This window comes from Melanostigma gelatinosum (assembly GCF_949748355.1).
Source record: "Melanostigma gelatinosum genome assembly, chromosome: 14".
Taxonomy (NCBI): Eukaryota; Metazoa; Chordata; class Actinopteri; order Perciformes; family Zoarcidae; genus Melanostigma; species Melanostigma gelatinosum.
In genome coordinates this window covers 581051-598582 of record NC_136647.1, presented here as the reverse complement: position 1 = coordinate 598582, position 17532 = coordinate 581051, and the positions used below count along the sequence as shown (strand labels likewise).

General features: G+C 43.1%; 1 protein-coding gene across 1 annotated transcript; it reads left to right on the top strand.

Moving 5' to 3' along the window:
- The first annotated feature begins 4815 nt into the window (after positions 1-4815).
- On the top strand, positions 4816-11842 carry LOC306787657 (P2R1A-PPP2R2A-interacting phosphatase regulator 1). Its single transcript, XM_079282865.1, has 9 exons — positions 4816-5420; positions 6634-6718; positions 6798-6854; positions 7112-7155; positions 7995-8052; positions 8864-8928; positions 9206-9261; positions 10876-10960; positions 11048-11842. The coding sequence occupies exons 1-9, from the start codon at positions 5320-5322 to the stop codon at positions 11160-11162; spliced, it is 666 nt and encodes a 221-aa protein (XP_079138991.1). The 5' UTR covers positions 4816-5319; the 3' UTR covers positions 11163-11842.
- The last annotated feature ends 5690 nt before the right edge of the window (positions 11843-17532 follow it).

Sequence of the window (17532 nt, the reverse complement as noted above, 5' to 3'; positions counted from 1 at the left end):
TCAAATGTTATTAAAGTATACTTTAAGTGACTTGTATTGAGTATTACCAGATGTAAGCTGTTATTAAACTCTTTCAACCTCTTGATACCAACACTGAGATGTGGCAGCGTGAACAAAGGAGTCATGTGACAGTTAAAGAAGAAATAGACAGTTAAGAAATAAAGTGATTTAGTGTCTTAGTTTAAGGTTTAACTTGAACTCTGACATAAATTACATGAAGATTAAAATCTTCTATACTCATACAAACACACATATATACATATGCATACATTATATATATATGAATACGTATATAAATATGTTTGTATATATACAAAGTCATTTCTAAAGTAATAAAAACGCAATAAAATTCAGTTTCCAGATCGTCAAATCTTTATTGTAATTATTTTCTGATCTTGACAGTTTACAGTCCTCCTGTTCACAGATAGTTTGTATTAATTATTGTCGTGGTCACAGACTTCTTAAAAGTTTGACAAACTAAACTTAAATCTAGATTGAAGTTGTTTAAACTCTCTCTCTCTCTCCGGTTCCCCACAGAACACAGCCCCTCTCTGCCCACTGTTGTTTTCCAGCAGCGTGGTACACCTCGGAGGCTTTCTACCGCCTACCAGTCACAGCCAGACGGGCCCGGATCCCTCCGACATGTCGCCGTCCGTCACTTCAGCCTGCCGGCCTCGCTGTGCGGGGCTGAACCGCGACGCGACGCGTTTTTTAATGAAACATTAACGGAAAAGTTGTTAAAAGGGTCCTGGAAGTTGTTTAACTCCGTCAGGAGGGGGAAGGACCTCCCCTCTTCCTCCTCCTCTTGGTCCCTCCTTCCTCACCCTCACTCTTCCTCCTCCTCTTCGTCCCTCCTTCCTCACCCTTCCTCCTCCCTTCTCTCCCCCCTTCTGCTCTTCCCACTTCAACCTCTTGGCTTCGGCCGAGTGACGGAGGCCTTTAAACGGTTAAAACAGCGGGCAGCTCCCGTAATATATAGTAATATGTAGTATTACACGTAGTATTAAACTAGTAACAGCCGAGTGAGTACAGTTTTTTTGACTCGATGAACGTTTTCCCGCCACAAAACAAATGTAATAAAATGTAAAGATGGCGGATTTAGAACCGTTAAAGAACACTGACGTCAGAGACCGAGTCCCCCTTATTCTCACGCATATATTCATTAAATTAGCTATATTTTTCTTTAAATGTAATCACAATACTGTTAATAAGCTACCTTAGTTAAATAAGCTTGTTATTTATTTATGTATAATGTTTCGCCAACTTCCGGCTGTTTTAAAAAAAAACAGCTGCAGTGAATTTAATAACAATAAAACTAGAGTATGGCTTGATAATATTTCTACTAAATTACACTGTATGTACATTTTACAAGTTCATAAACAATAAATAGCTAACGACTACATTTATTGAAATTATCTCAAACTCTTTCTGCCTGTTCTGTTTGTTTCATCTTGATATCAAAATCTGATTTACTTTTTAATTTTGCATCGTAATCTTTTAGATGAACTTAAAAACTGCCTTTTTAAACTTTGATTAATTACAGATTTACATAATGATATTTAAGTGGGCACTGAAGCCATTCACTGTGTTGTAGTTTTAAAGGTATTTACTTAATTTAAAGTACATATACAGTTATATTATTATTATTATGTATTATATGAGACTTATATTATTATTTATTATATTATGTGAGTGCCAGGTCTCTGGTACAGCTCTCTGAACCAGGTCTCTGGTGCAGGTCTCTATAATAATAATATGTAATATTAATCATAATATATAATAATAATAATAATATTCTCATGATATATCTGACAGCTCCTCTGGACTCAACTTTATTATTCATTCATAATTATAATAATCCAATACGTTTTATTTATCGTGAACTTTCTCTGCTATATACAAACATATTTATATACGTATTTATATATATATGTAATGTATGCATATGTATATATGTGTGTATAGAAGATTTTAATCTTCATGTAATTTATGTCAGAGTTCAAGTTATACCTTAAAGCAGGGGTGTCCAAACTACGGCCCGCGGTCCATTTTTAATTGGCCCGCAGCAACTTCTAAAAATATAATGTAATATGGAACACTTGAAACTTGCGCTTGACTGTATTGTACTTCTTAGTTTCACCACTAGGTGGAGATACTGTGTTGAACAAGGCAGCTTCTCCACAAAATAAGAGCAATCAAAGAAACGTTGAGCCCCGGATGATGACACGTCCTACACTGGTGCCGAGCGAGAACAGAAAGTTAAATGGCAGTTCGCTCAATAAGAGTGTTTGTTTCCGTGCAAACAAAACACAAGAAAAAGTCACAATAGCAGCCACGAGGTAGCTCAACTCATTGCCCGCCACGGGAAACCTTTCTCAGATGGTGACTTCATAAAACAGTGCCTCACTAAAGTCACAAGTATAAAGTGCCCAGAATAAATGCAGGAATTCAACAACGTCAGCGTGTCCAGAAACACAGTTGTGCGGCGAATCGAAGACTCGTCAGCTAACCTAAACCATCAGGTGTCAGATAAAGCTCGTGCTTTTGCGTTTTACTCCATTGCATATGATGAGAGCACAGATGCCACAGACACAGCTGTGAATTTGTTTGCGGGGAGTTGACGATCATTTCTGCATTCGCTGCTTGATTTTAGGAGTCTAAAGAGCACAACAACAGGTAAGGACGTGTTTGAAGCTGTGTCAGATGCAGTTGACAAGATGGGACAAGCTGTGTGGAGTGATAACAGATAGGGCTCCAGCTATGAAAGGCGAGCGCAAGAGAGCGGAGGTGAGGCTGTTAAAATGCAGCGTATCACCCGCCAAGAAGCCCTCTGTGCTCAGACAGTCCAGCCCGGCGATGTGATTAACACGGTTGTGAAAACTGTCAAGATAATTCGAGCACGAGGGCACTCTACGCAACTTCAATGTTGCGCACTTCCCCACGCAGTCCGAAGTCAAATGTGCTTTTCCAAAGGCCGACCTTTCTGCTAAAGGGGGAAATACGTGTCCGTGACAACGTCTCTCGTGACAGAACTCAGTCAGTGCTGAGTGGCGGCTGGTCAATAGAGGGCGATAGGGCGCCGCCCCACCTTGAGCCACAACAAATAAAATAAAATAAATAATCATAATAAACTATACAAATTGTCAATATTTGTATTTTTGAAATATGGAATCACCCAGTAATATGTGTAAAATATGATATCTGCGGTAAATATATGCTTTTCCTGCATGTCCTCTCTGAGTGTGCACGTCTCAGCAGCGCTGGAGAAACTTCCCAAAAGAGCAGTGACGCAGTTCAGCCAATTGCTGATTAAAGATATAAATGTGTGACATACAATTTAGCCAATCAGCGCCCTCAAATAGATTCAGCTTGGGGCAGAATCGATTCTGCCCCAGACGTGAGCAAACATCTCTGTTAAATCTGAACAAAAGCACATTGAGAACCAAATTTGATTGATTTAGCTCACTTTAACACACTAGGGGTGAGGCGATCGGACCCGAGTGGCCCAGCCCTTGGTATATTTTTCTGTATGTGGCCCTCAGTGAAAAAGGTTTGGACACCCCTGCCTTAAACTAAGACACGAAATCACTTTATTTCTTAACTGTCACATGACTCCTTTGTTCACGCTGCCACATCTCAGTGTTGGTATCAAGAGGTTGAAAGAGTTTAATAACAGCTTACATCTGGTAATACTCAATACAAGTCACTTAAAGTATACTTTAATAACATTTGACTCATCACTTCAGTGAAAGTGTTATTTTGCAGGTTTACAGGGTTACTGATGGTTATTCATGACATCATGGTTATTAATGACATAACAAGCATATGTTTCTACAAAGTTTATCAAGTGTTGCACAACAACTGTCATCTGCAAGATTTGAAGTTCAATTAAATCGAAAATAAAGTGAAACTAATGATGTTCACATCATAGCAAATGTATTTCAATCTCGTTTTTATTATTTTAATCTCACGTCTTTGTTAAAACTGTTTGTTTGTTGTTTGCTTGAGGAGGACGGTTTACTGTGAAACATTCAATTATGAATGTTCTTTATTGTGAACGTATTCTCTTTAATATCTTTGGAATATTTTGACTCTGATTTGATTCCAACCAAAACTTTGAGACATTTTGTAATCACTTCTCTAGTTTCAGAGTAGCGCTGTTCAAATAATTCATTTAAAACCAGTCGATTATTAACAATCTGCAATTATTCAGGACTTTTGGTCAAAACAAACCATTTGGGAAACTCTGAACATTTAGCAGCATTTTCTGACATTTTATAGTGAGAATTATGAACTTATTCATAAATATATGAATGCATAATGCTTTTAATTGCTAGGATCAGATTTTATTTCTTCCCAGGGAATAATTATGTCAATTTAATATTTATTTTTCGTGTAATAGTTTTACACAAACAAATACTTTTGTATTTGACCAATTTAAATATGAAATATTTAAACTATTAGTAGCTGTATTTATGTAGCACATGTATAGTGTTACAAAAAATAAATAAATTAAAAACAGTAACAAAAGGTTAAACAATTTAAAATGAACAAATTCCAAATAAAAAAAGGATCAAATTCGATCATTTAAACAATTATAAAAAATGAATTAAGATATTATACCAAAGTGTTGTATTGGTGCTATTAAATGTTCTGTTAACATCCACCCCTCAGCAGTTTAAAGTCCGAACAGGAGAAACGTTAATTAAACAGTTAATTAAACTGATTTTATTGCTTCACTCTCTCACTCCTCCCGTCGTTCTGCGCTGCAGTCCCCCGTGTGACCGCAGAGCGGCGCTGTTTCCACAGCTTGGTGAACTACCTCTATTTGAGTCAAGGAGACTCTTATGTTGTGAAAATCTTTCAAACTGTTAATTCTACAGTGTTTCCGGGACTCTTGTGGAGGTCTGCTCGGTGGACCGAGTCTCATGAGGACTATGCGACCGGCTCCGGTGCGACTTGTTCGGGCAGCTGCTTTAGATCTTCTGGACTGGAGGTTTTGTTTTGTATTGCAAACCCAAGTTAGCTCAACAGCTAATCCCTAAAAAGTCACGTCGCCTGCGCGGACTCGGAATTAAAAAAAGTTTCACGGTAGAGCCGAAGACCGACGGGGGAGTTTTAACGAGACGCCATTAAAATAAAAAAAAACTTTGTCACGAGTGTGTTTTTGTTCGTATCTTATTTTTCGCTGGTCGCTGAGAGGCCTGCGGGTTCAGGCTTCCACCGGGCTTGAGTTAGAACCCGACGCCGCCGTCAGTAGGTCGGAGGCCGGCTGTTGGCGCTGCCACCGCCACCGCCGGGCCTTACGGACCACGGGTAATGGAACGGATGGAAGTGGACCAGTGCGCAGGCGCAGCTGGCGGGGCAGGGGGCGGGGCACTCCGAAGATCGAACAGCGCCCCCATGATCACCAGTGTCAGGTGAGTGGTACTGCATCCAAGTGGGCAACACCAAACTCTATTCAAAAAAAGATGTCTTTTAAATTTGCCTTGTTTATAGGAAGCCATATACACACAATTACACATGACTGAAGACATTATATTGTTGAATTGGACCCTCTCTTATATTCGGCATACTTTTAATACACCAAGCAAAACTTTAGAACATTTTTTGGTCTATTTTCTTCCTCAATTCTACCTTTGATTGAGAAGTCAATAATTGTGGAAACGTTGCAATTGTATCAGAATTGTGTGCATTGATTAATCTACAAGAAAAATGTCAGTTCGTTTTTATTCGTTATTTACTGATTCAGATTTTACGTAAAATAACATTAATTCCTAAAATCTTATGTTGAAACTACTTTACAGTTCTTTAAGTAGTTAAAATAACTTTATCTCATCCAGCTGCAACTTTAAATGTCGTTTACGTGTTAATGAAACGGTGCTTTTAATACAGACATCTCTACTTCTATAATAACTGAACATAGTTTATTGTAAGGAAGTCTGAAGAATTAATTTTACTTTACTTTAAGGTGTACCGAATAAAGTGAGTGAAGACGTTGTGACTCATGAGGTGATGATGTGTTCTGGTTGGTGGTGAATCTGAAGCTTTATTTATTATATCGTGTGCAGTTAAACTCTGTTTAGTTGTATATCCTCTCGCTCTCGCTCTCGCTCTCTCTCTCTCGCTCTCTCTCTCTCTCCCTCTCTCTCTCTCTCTCTCTCTCCCTCTCTTCTCATCTCTCTCTCTCTCTCTCTCTCTCTCTCTCTCTCTCTCTCTCTCTCTCTCTCTCCCTCTCTCTCTCTCCCTCTCTTCTCATCATCTCTCGCTCTCTCGCTCTCTCTCTCTCTCTCTCTCTCTCTCTCTCTCTCTCCCTCTCTCTCTCTCCCTCTCTTCTCATCATCTCTCTCTCTCTCTCCCTCTCTCCCTCTCTCTCCCTCTCTCCCTCTCTTCTCATCATCTCTCTCCCTCTCTCCCTCTCTCTCCCTCTCTTCTCATCATCTCTCTCTCTCTCTCCCTCTCTCTCTCTCTCTCCCTCTCTTCTCATCATCTCTCTCCCTCTCTCTCTCTCCCTCTCTTCTCATCATCTCTCTCTCTCTCTCTCCCTCTCTCTCCCTCTCTCTCCCTCTCTTCTCATCATCTCTCTCTCTCTCTCTCCCTCTCTCTCCCTCTCTCTCTCTCTCTCTCTCTCAGTGATGGGATGACCGTCTTCAGTCCGATGTCCTCGGCTCGATACAGACGCAGCAGTGTGTCCATCAACCCCAGCTGCCCTTCACAGGTCAGTGTTTGTGTAATATTGATATGATTCATATTAATAATAAGTTATGGTTCAGACCGTCCTCCATCTTTCCCTCCAGCTCGTCCCTCTCTCTCCTTTCTCTCTGACCGGAGACAGACCCGACCACAAGAGGCAGGTGAGGAGTTTACTCTTCTTCTCCTCCTCCTCCTCCTCCTCCACTCTCAGCGACATGTGAACCAGACCTCTGAATCTTCAGAGAACAGATGTGTGGCATTAAACCATGACGATGCTGTTTAAGGTTTAGAGTCAAATGAGAAGACTACTTTACAAACTATTTTCCAAAAATGTTTCATGTGTGAATGAATCGCATGAATCTTCTTTAGGTCAAAGGTCAACATGCAGGTCATTAACAGCTGTTTGTGTTCATGACAGGAAGAGAACATGACGACACTCAGAGGAAGTCTGCAGAGACTGAGGTACACACACACAGATACACACACACACACACACTGATACACACACACACACACACTGATACACACACACACAGATACACGCACACACACACACACACACTGATACACACACACACACACACTGATACACACACACACACACTGATACACACTGATACACACACACACACACTGATACACACACACACACACACACTGATACACACACACACACACACACACACACACTGATACACACACACACACACACAGATACACACACACACACACTGATACACACACACACACACACACACACACTGATACACACACACACACACTGATACACACACACACACACACTGATACACACACACACACACACAGATACACACACACACACACACTGATACACACACACACACACACTGATACACACACACACAGATACACGCACACACACACACACACACTGATACACACACACACACACACTGATACACACACACACACACTGATACACACTGATACACACACACACACACTGATACACACACACACACACACACACTGATACACACACACACACACACACACTGATACACACACACACACACACAGATACACACACACACACACTGATACACACACACACACACACACAGATACACACACACACACACACACACTGATACACACACTGATACACACACACACACACACAGATACACACACACACACACTGATACACACACACACACACACACACACACTGATACACACACACACACACAGATACACACACACACACGCCAGCTGTGTGAAGTCTGACTGGGATTAACGTCTCTTTTCTCTCCCAGTGCTTCCAGTCTGATCCCAGTTCCTCCCGTCAGTCAGTGGCACAACCACGCCTCAGTGGTGAGCACCTCCACGCCGGCGTGTCTTCACCTCCTGCTTCTTATTCTGCCGGTTTTTGGTCGTGCTTCCTGTCAGTTAGGACTTCTTACTAGAGTGCTATGGCTTATGGGTAATGTAGTGTTTAGAGGAATCCCATCCACCAATCAAGAGCGAGAAGTAAAGGGCAACATTTTAACATGATGGTGAATAGTTTACTGGATTATGATCTGAATCCAGTTTAGACTGAATCCAGATGAGTCCAGATCAGATGGTTTACAGTGAGTCCAGATCAGAGGGTTTACAGTGAGTCCAGATCAGAGGGTTTACAGTGAGTCCAGATCAGAGGGTTTACAGTGAGTCCAGATCAGAGGGTTTACAGTGAGTCCAGATCAGAGGGTTTACAGTGAGTCCAGATCAGAGGGTTTACAGTGAAATCAGATCAGAGGGTTTACAGTGAGTCCAGATCAGAGGGTTTACAGTGAAATCAGATCAGAGGGTTTACAGTGAGTCCAGATCAGAGGGTTTACAGTGAGTCCAGATCAGAGGGTTTACAGTGAATCCAGATCAGAGGGTTTACAGTGAATCCAGATCAGAGGGTTTACAGTGAATCCAGATCAGAGGGTTTACAATGAGTCCAGATCAGAGGGTTTACAGTGAATCCAGATCAGAGGGTTTACAGTGAATCCAGATCAGAGGGTTTACAGTGAATCCAGATCAGAGGGTTTACAGTGAATCCAGATCAGAGGGTTTACAGTGAGTCCAGATCAGAGGGTTTACAGTGAGTCCAGATCAGAGGGTTTACAGTGAATCCTGACTGTTTTTTCTTCTTCAGTGGTTCCAGTCACAGGACAGCGGTGCCACGCCCAACTCCTCCCCGAGTCCCACCAGGAGGTTCAGGTGAACCCAAACCCTGGTTGTGGTTCTATAGATCATGCATTGGGAGCTTCATGATCAGCCACTTATTGTTTGATGTGTTAATAAAACGACAAAGTAAAAGAAGCTCACTGAGCATGCTCAGAATCTTCTTCTCTGGTATTTGACGTGTCGTTGACGTGGCGTTTGCCGCCACCTACTGGCCATATTTTGTAAACCGAAGGTTGTGTGTTAAAATAAATCTCCGTATACGTTCAGAGAAGGTCTCAGTCTACTTACTCATGTTTCTGTTGTCCAACAGACCAGCAGTGAGTGCCACTGTGAGATGGCCCGCTTTAACTCCACTCAAGAGGAAAGGTAAAGATTCGAGTGTCTACATTACGTCAAACGCATCGCTGACATCAGCTTTTATGTTGAGCTTGTTAGCAAACAGTTGCTTATTTATTCGCCCACTAATACGGACCAACACGAGTCTTTGTGTTCGTGTCACCTGATGAATGAAAGTCCAGTATTTAGTCTCTTCTTGCTCTGTTTTTGGTCTCCACCACCTCCCGAGGGAATAACGAGTTCACAGCAACGTGATTGTTAAACCTATAAATAAATGTCACCTCAGACTCTCCGTGTCGTCTAACTGGGAATCGCCACAGGAAGTGACACGTGAGCGTCGCGTTAGCATTCTGTCGTCCAATCCGCTCCGTCTCTGGTAAACGTCTTCGCTGTCTGTCAGCAATTTCTTTTTTTACAAAAGTTGAAAAACACTCGAATCTGTACAAGCGACATTTTTCCAAGCGCTCACAATTGTTATCAATGTTAGAAAAATAAAGATGGAGGCCTCACGAGCTGTATTTACTGAACTTTTAACTGTTTCCGTTAACTTCCTGCAGCTCAGTCCAAGCTACCCGGTGTTTTGACTGTTGTCTCAGCCGGGTCTTTGATGGATTCCTAGTTTCTGAGGAATGTAATGTTTTTATGGTCCGTAGTGGTCCTTCGCCTCACGGCCGACCCTCTTGCTCTGCATAGAGAATGTTTGGGATCCGTTAACGGATTTGGTGTAACTAAGATTAGGTTTTATTTTTTCGACTTTTTCTTAATAAATATCGAAACCAGAGGAATTCAATCACATTTGAGAGCGATCCAGTTTTGACAGTTTTGACAGTTTTAAAGCAAAGGTCCAGAACGTCTTAATGTCTAACTTGAAGTCGCGGCTTCGATAGTTCTACTTCCCGGTCCCGGTCTCTGAATGTTTGAGACGTCCCGGTCTCTGGACGTTTGAGACGTCCCGGTCTCTGAACGTTTGAGACGTCCCGGTCTCTGAACGTTTGAGACGTCCCGGTCTCTGAACGTTAGAGACGTCCCGGTCTCTGAACGTTAGAGACGTCCCGGTCTCTGGACGTTTGAGACGTCCCGGTCTCTGAACGTTAGAGACGTCCCGGTCTCTGAACGTTTGAGGCGTCCCGGTCTCTGAACGTTTGAGACGTCCCGGTCTCTGAACGTTAGAGACGTCCCGTCTCTGAACGTTTGAGACGTCCCGTCTCTGAACGTTTGAGACGTCCCGGTCTCTGAACGTTTGAGACGTCCCGGTCTCTGAACGTTAGAGACGTCCCGGTCTCTGAACGTTAGAGACGTCCCGGTCTCTGAACGTTAGAGACGTCCCGGTCTCTGAACGTTTGAGACGTCCCGGTCTCTGAACGTTTGAGACGTCCCGGTCTCTGAGCGTTAGAGACGTCCCGGTCTCTGAACGTTAGAGACGTCCCGGTCTCTGAACGTTTGAGACGTCCCGGTCTCTGAACGTTAGAGACGTCCCGGTTCTAAACTGTGTGAAGAACGTTGAACGAGTTCCCGATTTTAAAAGCTTTGTTTTCACTGTCGGCGCTTATTGGAATGCAGCGATGTGATTGGCCGAGCAGCATCACGGTTCTGTTTGTTAGTGACCTCTGATGTGTACAGTTGTGAACCTCTTTTGCCTCTCAGGAGGGGTGGAGTCTGACGGACCCCCAAAGAAGCTTTTTGTTGCCGGGGTAACAGATCCCGCCCACCGCAGCAGCTACACTGTCAGGTGAGGATCACCTTAAACACGCACATTAGTACCAAATGATAGAAGAAAGAATCCCGAGTAAAGCTTCTCCCCCCCCCCCCCTCTCAGTGTCTCTCGGTCGGCGGCGGACTCCCCTCCTGCAGGACGCCTCAGCCCTCAGTCCAGCCCTCTGTCTCTGTCTCCTCCCCCGTCCTTCACCTCCCACCAGCACCCCGGACACTAGAACCCTCCTCACCCAGAGTCCCGACGCAGACACTGTGGGTGCAGACCGACCGACCACCAGCAGCTTGAAAGGAACATCGAGCCCCCCCCCCATTGCACCTTATTTCTGCTCCAATCATCTGCTAGAATCACTGTAAGTCCCGCCTCTTCCTGCAACCACATTGGACGGACAGAAGAATCACAGGAAGTTGAAGATCGGTGTCGTGGAAAGTATTTTGTTTTGGATTCCTGGATATTTTTCTGCAGCTTTGAATAATCGGACAGAAAACGTTATTGACGTTTCTGATCTGTTCGCCACCTGTTTCTACAAAATCACCTCTTCATCACTCACTGAGCTCACTGGTTCGTCCTGAAGGCTCGTAGGATGAACCAACCTTCCCCCTCAGATTCACGTACAGAGGATTCATCATCAGCATCGTCGTGAGATCACCAAGAACTTGTGGGAGACTGAGGACACACTGGTTGTGTCGTCGGCATCAGGCTGGAAGCAAATAGACTTAGAGAGCAGCAGATGAGCAACAGACTCCTCCCACACTCTCTACGTGGCTGCTTCTGATTCGCTACAGAGAGAATTAAAACGTAATTGTTAAACAAGAATGAAAGGATGAAGCACACGGTTGTCGTTCCTCAGCGTCGAAAAACATTTCCCTAAGATTATTTCTGCGGCCGTCGAAGGAGGTCGGAGCCTAAAAACTGACACGTTCACGTCGCTGCTTCTTGGACGGCTGCCCATTGGATGCTGAAGTTCCAGATCTTCTGAAGAGCTTCTAATAAGGTCTTGAGTTGTAATCAAGGCGGAACAAAAATGTTTTCAGACGATCAGAATGGTCTCTCTGAAGGAGTCGAGGCACTTCAGGAACGTCAGTGATCCGGGAGGCCTTCGGCTGCTTGATGTCCTGGAGTAAACGCAGTGATCTTCCATCAGGAAGACGTAGCAAGGATTCACTCAGACGCGTCATCAACCAAAGTCATGAGCGCTCATCACTGACGGATCTCTAGAGCAACGTCTGGTCTCTCCCAGCACTTCATCAGCCAGTGAACCGAGGTGATGCACGGGTTGTGCATCGGGTTCTGTAGATATTTAGCTCATCTGTTGAAGATGAATTTAGCATATTAACAAATCACTAAAGATGACAGATAAATAGATCCAATGAAGCAGTCCTAGTCCCAGACCAGACACCACATGAAGGGGTAAAGTGTTGAGTCCTTGAGCCCAAACCAGCTAAACCAGAGTCGAACGTGACGTTCAGCCATTGAAGCCTAAGATTTTAGTGTTTTAAAGAAACGTTTTATTTGTGTGTCTCGGCTGAGTCGCGCTGACTGAAGCGCTCCGGTTCTACCAGAAGACAGTAAATTGTCTACGGTTTGATAAACTTGCCGTTTTTCTCCCGGTGAGTAGAAGCGTGACGAGCTCGTGGTCTGTTTGTTGATAGTGTCTATATGTGAATAGTGACGGTCGGAGCAGCTGATGTGTGCTCGCTCTGTCCTCAGCCTGCATGTTTGATTGTACATATCGATTCTGCAGGAAGTGACGGCGCTCTTCCCTCTTAAAGCTGCATTTATACTTCTTCATCCTCTCCGACCGGCTTCAGTCTCTTCTACTTCCACGTTGTTCTTCATGAAGGAACGGATACGGATCGGCTACAGACAGAAATACCCATAAAATCTGTTTTATTACTGAGTTTCACAGAACCAGTCCGTAATCATTCTGCTTTTTCTTTCTGACATATCGATCACACTTGTTCTGGAAAAGGTTGTGAGACAGATGTCTGCCGATCGTACACGATCTCTGAAGGTTCTGGATTCGTTCTTTATTGCACTTTGAAGAAGTGCGCCTAGTTTAAGAGTTCATCACTTGTAATCCTAGAACTGGGCAATTGTTCAACATCATATTTCAGTCATAGTGTGAAGATATGAACTTATATTATCGTTCTACAGATTTGTTTTTGTGCAAACTTTGATCACAAACAAACTCATTCGATTCTCAGCTGTTTGCTTTGGAACGTCAGTTTATTTGAAGCGATTTTGCACATATTTACCAGCTCATGAAAACATCTGTGGTCCTGTTCATGACGTAGAGCTCTAGCTGGTCCTGTTCATGTCGTAGAGCTCTAGCTGGTCTCGTTCATGTCGTAGAGCTCTAGCTGGTCTCGTTCATGTCGTAGAGCTCTAGCTGGTCTTGTTCATGTCGTAGAGCTCTAGCTGGTCTTGTTCATGTCGTAAAGCTCTAGCTGGTCTTGTTCATGTCGTAGAGCTCTAACTGGTCTTGTTCATGTCGTAGAGCTCTAGCTGGTCTTGTTCATGTCGTAGAGCTCTAACTGGTCTTGTTCATGTCGTAGAGCTCTAGCTGGTCTCGTTCATGTCGTAGAGCTCTAACTGGTCTTGTTCATGTCGTAGAGCTCTAGCTGGTCTTGTTCATGTCGTAGAGCTCTAGCTGGTCTTGTTCATGATGTAAAGCTCTAGCTGGTCTTGTTCATGTCGTAGAGCTCTAGCTGGTCTTGTTCATGTCGTAGAGTTCTAGCTGGTCTTGTTCATGTCGTAGAGCTCTAGCTGGTCTTGTTCATGTCGTAGAGCTCTAGCTGGTCTTGTTCATGTCGTAGAGCTCTAGCTGGTCTCGTTCATGTCGTAGAGCTCTAACTGGTCTTGTTCATGTCGTAGAGCTCTAGCTGGTCTTGTTCATGTCGTAGAGCTCTAGCTGGTCTTGTTCATGTCGTAGAGCTCTAGCTGGTCTCGTTCATGTCGTAGAGTTCTAGCTGGTCTCGTTCATGTCGTAGAGCTCTAGCTGGTCTCGTTCATGACGTAGAGCTCTAGCTGGTCTCGTTCATGTCGTAGAGCTCTAGCTGGTCTCGTTCATGTCGTAGAGCTCTAGCTGGTCTCGTTCATGTCGTAGAGCTCTAGCTGGTCTTGTTCATGTCGTAGAGCTCTAGCTGGTCTCGTTCATGTCGTAGAGCTCTAGCTGGTCTTGTTCATGTCGTAGAGCTCTAACTGGTCTTGTTCATGTCGTAGAGCTCTAGCTGGTCTTGTTCATGTCGTAGAGCTCTAGCTGGTCTTGTTCATGTCGTAGAGCTCTAGCTGGTCTTGTTCATGTCGTAGAGTTCTAGCTGGTCTCGTTCATGTCGTAGAGCTCTAGCTGGTCTCGTTCATGACGTAGAGCTCTAGCTGGTCTTGTTCATGACGTAGAGCTCTAGCTGGTCTCGTTCATGTCGTAGAGCTCTAGCTGGTCTCGTTCATGACGTAGAGCTCTAGCTGGTCTCGTTCATGTCGTAGAGCTCTAGCTGGTCTCGTTCATGTCGTAGAGCTCTAGCTGGTCTCGTTCATGACGTAGAGCTCTAGCTGGTCTTGTTCATGACGTAGAGCTCTAGCTGGTCTTGTTCATGTCGTAGAGCTCTAGCTGGTCTCGTTCATGTCGTAGAGCTCTAGCTGGTCTTGTTCATGTCGTAGAGCTCTAGCTGGTCTTGTTCATGACATAAAGCTCTAGCTGGTCTTGTTCATGTCGTAGAGCTCTAGCTGGTCTTGTTCATGACATAAAGCTCTAGCTGGTCTTGTTCATGTCGTAGAGCTCTAGCTGGTCTTGTTCATGTCGTAGAGCTCTAGCTGGTCTTGTTCATGTCGTAGAGCTCTAGCTGGTCTCGTTCATGTCGTAGAGCTCTAGCTGGTCTCGTTCATGACGTAGAGCTCTAGCTGGTCTTAAAGGGCTCGTTTGTATGGGGCTCCTGATCGGACACGATCAAGTCAACTATCTCACGTTCGTCTGAAGCATCTGTCCCCTCAGAGGCTCCGTGAACATGGACGTTGTGGCCACATTAGTCACCAGATTTGCACAAACGTTCATCCTTCAAAGATATGACTAATGACCCAGAGGTCATGTGGTTTCTGACGGTTATGTTAATGTCGTATTTTGAACTTGTCTTGGTCGGACATTGTTGTCAGACGCATGCAGCCGTCTCACCACAGCTCACCGGTGAGGCTCTGCAGTTCTGCTTCCAGCTTTTGCACTTGCACAGTATTGTACAGTTTTGTACTCATCGTTGTGCCTCAACACGTCTCAACACGTCGTCATATTCTGGAGGTTCTTCTTCACGTGTGTCGATAGAAACATCAGATCTGAGAGATTTGACTTCCCACAGTTGGCAGGAAGCTCTTTTATAATCAGCTGTTCCAGAGCTTTTCTTAATGACATGACTTCATATGTTCCGTTGTCACGACTTTGCACAGTTCTAGTCAAACAACTTTAATCTTTCTTTTTTCTGTTGCATGATGGGTAACACATCATCATGTAAGAAATGCTGTCACGTTTTTGATGCTTTTTCTGTCTTTCCCGCTCTATCTCTTGATTTGTTACCGTCTCTGAGAGTTTATCCTGCTTCTGTGGAACGCACTCACATTCTGGATCAGTTGTTGTTCGGACTTCTCAGTTCAGCTTTAAAACGTCGAGAGATGGAACATATTTGGTTTGTTTCGTTGGTTCTGCTGCCAGCTCCATACTTGAGTCTTGGTACCAAAACATGTTTTTAATTTCGATATTAGTCTTTATCATCTTTCCTTGAAATTGTGTTAACTTAATTAACTTTTACACGACAAGACATTTTGAAAACTTAATTAAATATCTAACATCACTGTGATAATCATCTGTCATTTAGTCTTTACATCAACCTTTGAGAACCTCCAATTAATGATTAGATTCATCAAAAAGTACAAATCTTGAAGCCTGTCGAGCGATTAGTTGAAGACGAGCTTTGAAGACATTTGAGACGAAGCAGGATCGACTCCTGAGAGGGAACACGCTGCCAAGTCATTGAGTTTAGACACAAACTGTAGCTTTGAGATCATCTTCTGTTTATTATCTTTAACTTTGCACACTCTCCATCGTCCCATACTGCTCGTGAGTATGAGGAGAGAAACATGAAACATGTAGATGGGTCAGAAATGTGATGTGGACTCTGCTTCAAAGAATGTTTTTAAGCCAAAAATTCTTTCAACAAATTGAAAGTTTTGTAAGAAAATCTTACAAAAGCTGTAAAATAAGAAGAAGAGTATTCATGAATGTGTGTTCGTCCTCTCTTGGTCCTGTTGTTGTTTAAAGTGTCTCATGTTTATCCTTTAACGGATGTTTCCGGTGTGATTGGAGGTTTTTTCATCTCCTTCATGTTGGCAGCGTTAGCGTAATACGGTAAATGCTAACGGTTAGCATATAACGTTAAAGTGTCATGATATTAAAATGCTAACTGTAGTCTGGAGGAAAAGCTGCAGCCAAATCACTGATTACGAACTCCATTTTACACGAACAAAAGGCGTTAACACGAATGCTAAGCACAGCTGTGTTGCTACGCTCTTGCTAACATGCTAACGTCATCTGAGCCTGACGAGCCTGCGATTTCCTAAATGGCCACCGTATGAATTGGGGAACAATTAGAGGCGAGGGATGCTTTTATTTTTTAAGGCCCAAAGTTCATTCTAAGCGGGACTTTTTACTGTGTAAATAAAACTTGTCAGCGCTCTGTATTTTAAATAAAGTGAAGTTATTAGTGATAGCCAACACATACCGTAGAACATGTCTGTAGTGAGATTAGAGCGGATAGTATTAGTTGCAAATCAATTTATGGAGAATTTATTCATCTGCACTGATTTTGCTATGATCAAATCTCATTTGAGTCCAAAAATACCACAAATGCAGCTTTTTAAATGACTATTTTTGGGACGTTTAGTTTCTTCTGTGAATGTAAACTGAATATATTGTTAAAAGACATTTTAAAACTTAGGCTTTCAAAAGCTGTCGTCAGCATTTCTCATAGTTTTAATTTTATAGACTTTAAAAACAATGAACTGCAGGTATGAATAGTATGAAACATGTATTGATAATTGACTGGCATGTGTGTGTATAATAATATCTACATTCATCTGACCTCAGTAACAACGTGGCTCATCCTCTGACGACACTGACAACTGGTTTAGAACATCACAAGAAACCTCCAAACAGCTGGAACCGTCTCTTAATCGTGACGACTTTCACCTCGTTGACACTTTCTCAAAAAGCAACTTCACATCGTACGTTCATACAGGTCTTTACTTTTGATCTGTTATTTGTGTATCATTATACAAGTTCAAGCTTTCTGTTGGAATCTGAACATTCTTACGTTTGTTGTTTCCGTCACATGACGTCAGTGATACTTTTATTTCGCTCATTGAAGTGCGTCCTTTGTGTTTTGTGTCAATCTGTTCTGTCGTCTCTGACGTTTAGAGCGTGTAGCGAGCAACCCGCCAACGTTTCAGTATTAAAGCGATATTTCACTCTGGTAATAAAATAAGATAAATATAATTGCTGTGATTTCTCAGCACCGAAACTGAAAATGAAGCAAATGCAGAATTTGCGG

Excerpts from the sequence above, each read along its gene's own strand:
- LOC306787657 (XM_079282865.1), top strand. The coding sequence starts at position 5,320 with ATGGAACGGATGGAAGTGGACCAGTGCGCAGGCGCAGCTGGCGGGGCA. Across the intron at positions 8,053-8,863 it reads GGCACAACCACGCCTCAGTG|TGGTTCCAGTCACAGGACAG; the intron begins GTGAGCACCTCC and ends TTTCTTCTTCAG. Across the intron at positions 9,262-10,875 it reads AACTCCACTCAAGAGGAAAG|GAGGGGTGGAGTCTGACGGA; the intron begins GTAAAGATTCGA and ends TTTGCCTCTCAG.